Raw genomic sequence first — 6,061 nt, 5'->3', positions numbered from 1 at the left:
GACAGTCTCACTCTGTCACCCAGGCTAGAGTGCAGTGGTGCAATCTCAGCTCACTGCAACCTCCGCCTCCCGGGATCAAGCGATTCTTCTGCCTCAGCCTCCCAAGTAACTGGGATTACAGGCACGTGCCACCGTGCCCGGCTAATTTTTGTATTTTTAGTAGGGACAGGGTTTCCCCATGTTGGCCAAGATGGCCTCGAACTCCTGACCTCATGATCCACCAGCCTCAGCCTCCCAAAGTGCTGGGATTACAGGTGTGAATATCTCGTTGAACGTCTGTCTTTCCTCAACAGGAACATCAACTCCAGGAGAGCAGGGATTTCTATCAGTGTCTTTCACTGCTGCATCCCCAGTGCCTAGAACAGGGCTGGCAGGTGGTAGGTGCCTGACAGATGCTTGTCTGATGCCTGAAATGTCTCCTTACCCATGCCCACAGCACAGCAAAGATGTGCTGTAGGGCAAAGAACTTTGAGGGTCAGAGCAGCAGGGGCCCAGTCAGACCCAGGGAGCAGAGAACCCCGCAACCCTTTCACAAACCCCAGCACCCCTGCCTGGGCCCCCACAAAGAGAGGTCCTACAGCTGTCATAAATTAAATTTATTCTCCGGAGAACATGGTTCTTGGTATTGACTGGTGAATGGGAGTAGGGCATTTGGGGCCTCAGGAATAGGAGATGGGGGGCTTGGGTGCCAAGTATCAAGGAAAGCCTTAAACGGACTCCCCAGAGATTACCGATGGCATTAGCATCTCATGGAGGTCCCCCCGCCCCCGACCACCAGTCTCCCTTTACTTCTTCTTCTTCTTCTTGCGGCCCCAACACTGGGGGCCTCCATCCTCTCTTCGGCTCCTCCAGGTGGGCATGGGAGGCTCCAGCTCATTTGGGCGGCCCCCCCGGTCTGGAACGTTGCCCATAAGCACCTGAGAGTTTATGAGATTTGAGTTGCAGAGAAAAAAAGTATCTCGGACAAGGGGGCTAGAGAGCAAAGGGAACAACACGAGGCTGAAGAAGAAACGGCAGATGTTGACTATTTGAGTACAGTGGCTGGGGGAGGGGGGACTGAACTGGTGGAAGATACAAGCATGAGTTTTCTTTTTTCCTTTCTTTTTTTTTGAGATGGAGTCTTGCTCTCTCACCCAGGCTAGAGTGCAGTGGTGCGATCTCGGCTCACTGCAACCTCTGCCTCCCGGGTTCAAGCGATTCTCCTGCCTCAGCCTACCAAGTAGCTGGGATTACAGTCACCTACTACCATGCCCGGCTAATTTTTGTATTGTTGTTTTTTTTTTTTCTGAGACAGTCTTGCTCTGTCGGCCAGGCTGGAGTGCAGTGGTGTGATCTCGGCTCACTGCAACCTCTGCCTCCCGGGTTCAAGCGATTCTCCTGCCTCAGCCTCCCTAGTAGCTGGGACTATAGGCATGTGTCACCATGCCTGGCTAATTTTTTGTATTTTTAGTAGAGACGGGGTTTCACCGTGTTAGCCAGGATGGTCTCGATCTCCTGACCTCGTGATCCGCCCGTCTCGGCCTCCCAAAGTGCTGGGATTACAGGCTTGAGCCACCGCGCCCGGCCAATTTTTTTCTTAACTTAAATTTTGCCTTAATATTTGCTGTGCTAGACTTTATTCCCTAATACTCATTTTACGTAAGACTACTTACAGAGGTATGCGACTAGATACCTCATCACTAAAACAGAGGGTATTTCTGTTTTTTGTTTTTTTTTTTTAAAAAAAAGGTTAAAAGGGTGTGGTGGCTCATGCCTGTAACCCCAGCACTTTGGGAGGCCAAGGCAGGTAGATCACAAGGTCGGGAGTTCAAGACCAGCCTGACCAATACGGTGAAACCCCACCACTACTAAAAATACAAAAATTGGCCAGGCGCAGTGGCTCATGCCTGTAATCCCACCACTTTGGGAGGCTAAGATGGGCAGATCACGAGGTGAGGAGATCGAGATCATCCTGGCTAACATGGTGAAACCCCGTCTCTACTAAAAATACAACAAAATTAGCCGGGCGTGGTGGCGGGCTCCTGTAGTCCCAGCTACTGGGGAAGGTGAGGCAGGAGAATGACGTGAACCCGGGAGGTGGAGCTTGCAGTGAGCAGAGATCGTGCCACTGCACTCCAGCCTGGCCGACAGAGCGAGACTTGTCTCAAAAAAAAAAAAAAAAAATACAAAAATTAGCCGGGCATGGTAGTGGGTGACTGTAATCCCAGCTACTCGGTAGGCTGAGGCAGGAGAATTGCTTGAACCCGGGAGGTGGAGGTTGCAGTGAGCCAAGATCAAGCCACTGCATTCTAGCCTGGGTGACAGAGCAAGACTCTGTCTTGGAAAAAAAAAAAGGTTAAAAAACAACACAATAGATAGTGTTTGGTGATGGGGAAGGATTTTGAGCCCAAGATGGAGAGGTAGCCAGGGGCTCGGTAAATAGCTGGACTTTGTTTTCAGATCATTAGGGAGCCATGGAAGCATTCTGAGCTGGGGAGTCCATGGTCACTTTTTGTGTGAGCGAGGTCCTAGCTCCCGTGTCTAGCGGTTGGAATAGAGGTGGTGAGTCTGAAGCTTGGACCGGAACAGAGGCTGAAAGGCCAATCTGAAGGCCAAGGATGTCAGGGCCCTTCCCTACCCCAGATACCCACCTTGTTGATGGCACAGCAGGTCCCTCTGCGGACAGCCACGCTGGTGGCTGGGACGAGACGAGACAGGTCGGCTCGGGCAGCCAGGACGTGTGCGATGGAGATGTCCGATTCTGGGGTTAGAACCTCTCGAATTGGGATCAGCACTGCCCTCATGGCCTCTCCTTGGGCCTGGAGTGGGAAGGAGGTAACAGAAGTTACCCTGGAGCCCTCCCCAAGTGGGACCTGTCATCTTGGAAGCATCGCTTTACCATTCAAGACCTCACTGCTCACCGCTCTAAATAAATATTTATTTTTTGAGACAGGGTCTCGCTGTCTCCCAGCCTGGAGTGCAGTGGCATGATGGTGGCTCACTGCTGCCTCAATCTCCTGGGCTTAAGTAATCCTCCTACCTCAGCCTCCTAAGTAACTCAGATGACAAGCATGTGCCACCATGCCCAGCTAACTTTTTTTTTTTAATTTTTAGTAGAGATGAGGGTTTCGCTATGTTGCCCAATCTGGTCTCAAACTTCTGAGTTCAAGTGATCCTCCTGCCTTGGCCTCCAAAAGTGCTGGGATAACAGGCATGAGCCACTGTGCCTGGCTCTGCTCATATCTCTTAAAGATGGGGTATACTTGGCCAGGTGTGGTGGCTCATGCCTACAATCTCAGCACTTTGGGAGGCCAAGGCAGGCAGATCACCTGAGGTTGGGAGTTCGAGACCAGCCTAACCAACATGGAGAAACCCTGTCTCTACTAAAAAATACAAAATTAGCCTGGCGTGGTGACGCATGCCTGTAATCCCAGCTACTTGGGAGGCTGAGGCAGGAGACTCGCTTGAACCCAGGAGGCAGAGGTTGCGCTGAGCTGAGATCATGCCATTACATTCTAGCCTGGGCAACAAGAGCAAAACTCCATCTCAAAAAAAAAAAAAAAGGGCTGGGTGCAATGGCTCACGCCTGTAATCCCAACACTTTGGTAGGCCGAGGCAGGTGGATCACAAGGTCAGGAGATCGAGACCATCCTGGCCAACATGGTGAAACCCCACCTCTACTAAAAATACAAAAATTAGCTGGGCACGGTGGTATGTGCCTGTAATCCCAGCTACTCGGGAGGCTGAGGCAGGAGAATCGCTTGAACCCGGGAGTCAGAGGTTGCAGTGAGCTGAGATCACACCACTGCACTCCAGCCTGGCAACAGAACGAGACCTTGTCAATCAATCAATCAATCAATCAATAATGGGGTATGCCTCTGAATATACTCCCAGCTCAGAGCTGGGAATTCAACAATACCCTGCGGCCCTGAGATTCTAGGGGCCCCAAACATCAAAAACTTCTAAAAGTCCACAGCCTGAGAACCTGCAAGAGGGTGATACTCCTGGCCCTCATTCCTCCTCCCTGCAACTGCAGCCCCCACAACTGGGCCTCTCCAATTCTGCACGGTTCCCTGCTCACACCTCTGCCCGGTCACTCCAGTGGAAAGCAGATGTAGTGAGGTCAAGGCGCTTGAGGAGGAGGTAGCGGCGGCAGCGGTACTGATCTCTGAGGCTTTGGGACAGAGACTCCAACGCTTCCTGGGAGAAAAGGTCTCAAGGTCAGGCTAGGGGTCCCTTTCACAGCCACCTCTGATGAGGCCACAGTTCACATTCAGTCAGTCACACACAGTCTTACCCATCTGGGTGCATCTAGCGAGTAGCTGAGGAGGGGCTGCAGGGACCCTGGGGGCAGAGAAGGCTGCAGCTCTGAGATCTGATGGGAGAAGAAGTCAGAGGCCAATTGGGGCAGAGAGGATGGGCCCCTCTGTAAACCCAGCTCCCCAAAACCCTGATGACCTAGGCCACAGACGTGAGAATGGCAGTCACAGCTCCAGAAAAACCAGGCTAGAGGTTGGAATACTCCTTCCAGAGGTGTTTTGGAGAGGACCCCCACCCCCACAAGGAAAGCGGGGTAGCCTGGGTCGGGAGGGGACTCTGACTCTCTACCTTAGCATGCAACTCCTGCAGCAGCTGGCTGGCGGGGGTCCCTGGTGCAGGTCTGGGCAGTCCCAGGGCTTGGAGGGTAAGGCCCAGTTCTTGGACCATGCCAGCTACCTCCACCATCCCTTCACCAAGGGGCGGCCTAGGACTGGGATCCAGCAGAGAGCGTAGGTGCAGGAGGCGGGTGGCTTGGAGCTCTGAGCAGAGAAAACCTGAAAGTAATAAATGGGTGCTGTGCACTCAGGGAGGCTGCTACCCCATTCATCCATCTTGGTCAAAAAGCTCCACCAGTGTCCAGGCGCGATGGCTCACTCCTGTAATCCCAGCACTTGGGGAGGCGGAGGCGGGCGGATCACGAGGTCAGGAGATGGAGACCAGCCTGGCCAACATGGTGAAGCCCTGTCTCTACTAAGTATACAAAAATTAGCTGGACTTGGTGGTGAATGCCTGTAATCCCAGCTACTCAGGAGGCCGAAGCAGGAGAATCGCTTGAACCAGGGAGTTGGAGGTTGCAGTGAGCCGAGATGGCGCTACTGTACTCCAGCCTGGCAACAGGGCGAGATTCTGTTTCAAAAAAAAAAAAAAGGCTCCACTAGCTTTAAAACCTCCACCTTCGCCCAGGCACAGTGGCTCATGCCTGTAATCCCAATACCTTGGGAGGCTGAGGTGGGAGGATCACTTGAAGCCAGGAGTTGAAGACCAGACAGGGCAGCAAAGGGAGACCCCACCTCCACTTAAAAACAACAAAAAAAACTTCCACCTTCTAGTCCCACCCACCTAAAGCCTTGCCCCGGCTCCAGAGTATGCTCCTCCTTGAGACCCGGTCCCCTCCTATGCATTCGACTCCCACCCACTTTGAAACCTCGAGCCTTCCTCCTAATCCAACCCACTTAAGCTCCCAGGCCCTTCAGTTAAAATTCTACCCCCGGGCCAGGTGTGGCGGCTCACGCCTGTAATCCCAACACTTTGGGAAGCCGAGAAAGGCAGATCACTTGAGGTCAGGAGTTTGAGACCAGCCTGGCTAACATGGTGAAACCCCGTTTCTACTAAAAATACAAAAAATTAGCTGGGTTTGGTGGTGCGTGCCTGTAATCCCAGCTACTCGGGGGGCTGGGGCAAGAGAATCACTTGAACCCCGGAGGTGGAGGTTGCAGTGAGCCGAGATCGCGCCATTGCACTTCAGCTTGGGCAACAAGAGTGAAACTCCATCTCAAAAATAATAATAATAAAAAAATAAAATAAATAAGAAATAAAATAAGATTTTAACCCCGCCCATCTCAGAGCGCTCTCGCCCCAAAATGCTCACCCCACCCACCTCGTAACCTCTGGGCCGCCCCAAAGTTCTGACTACACCCCCTTGGGAACCTCGATTTCCCCTAAAAAGTCGGAGCTCGCCGCTCCCGAGGCCATGGCCTTGCCACTTCCGCATCCCGGGACTCACGCAGCAGGCGCAGTCCGGCACCGGGTTCCCGAAGCGCAG

General features: G+C 52.9%; 2 protein-coding genes across 2 annotated transcripts in view; one reads left to right on the top strand and one right to left on the bottom strand.

Moving 5' to 3' along the window:
- RASGRP4 (RAS guanyl releasing protein 4) overlaps positions 1 to 457 on the top strand; it is an 18,350-nt gene extending 17,893 nt beyond the window's left edge. Inside the window, exon 16 of the mRNA XM_011952519.1 lies at positions 437 to 457. Within this exon, the coding sequence (XP_011807909.1) occupies positions 437 to 457 (21 nt within the window). The remainder of the gene's footprint in view (positions 1 to 436) is intronic.
- Positions 458 to 580: 123 nt separating this feature from the next.
- FAM98C (family with sequence similarity 98, member C) lies at positions 581 to 6,056 on the bottom strand (the record flags this gene model as incomplete). The annotated part of the gene is made up of 6 exons (XM_011952518.1): positions 581 to 917; positions 2,631 to 2,798; positions 4,063 to 4,179; positions 4,277 to 4,354; positions 4,588 to 4,793; positions 6,023 to 6,056. Coding segments are annotated over 6 exons (735 nt in total), but the record flags the coding sequence as incomplete, so codon positions are not given.
- Between the last annotated feature and the right edge of the window lie 5 nt (positions 6,057 to 6,061).

Source organism: Colobus angolensis, unplaced genomic scaffold (assembly GCF_000951035.1).
Source record: "Colobus angolensis palliatus isolate OR3802 unplaced genomic scaffold, Cang.pa_1.0 Scaffold34, whole genome shotgun sequence".
Classification (NCBI taxonomy): domain Eukaryota; kingdom Metazoa; phylum Chordata; class Mammalia; order Primates; family Cercopithecidae; genus Colobus; species Colobus angolensis.
The sequence above is the reverse complement of the archived record's forward strand: the minus strand, read 5'-3'. Positions and strand labels throughout refer to the sequence as shown.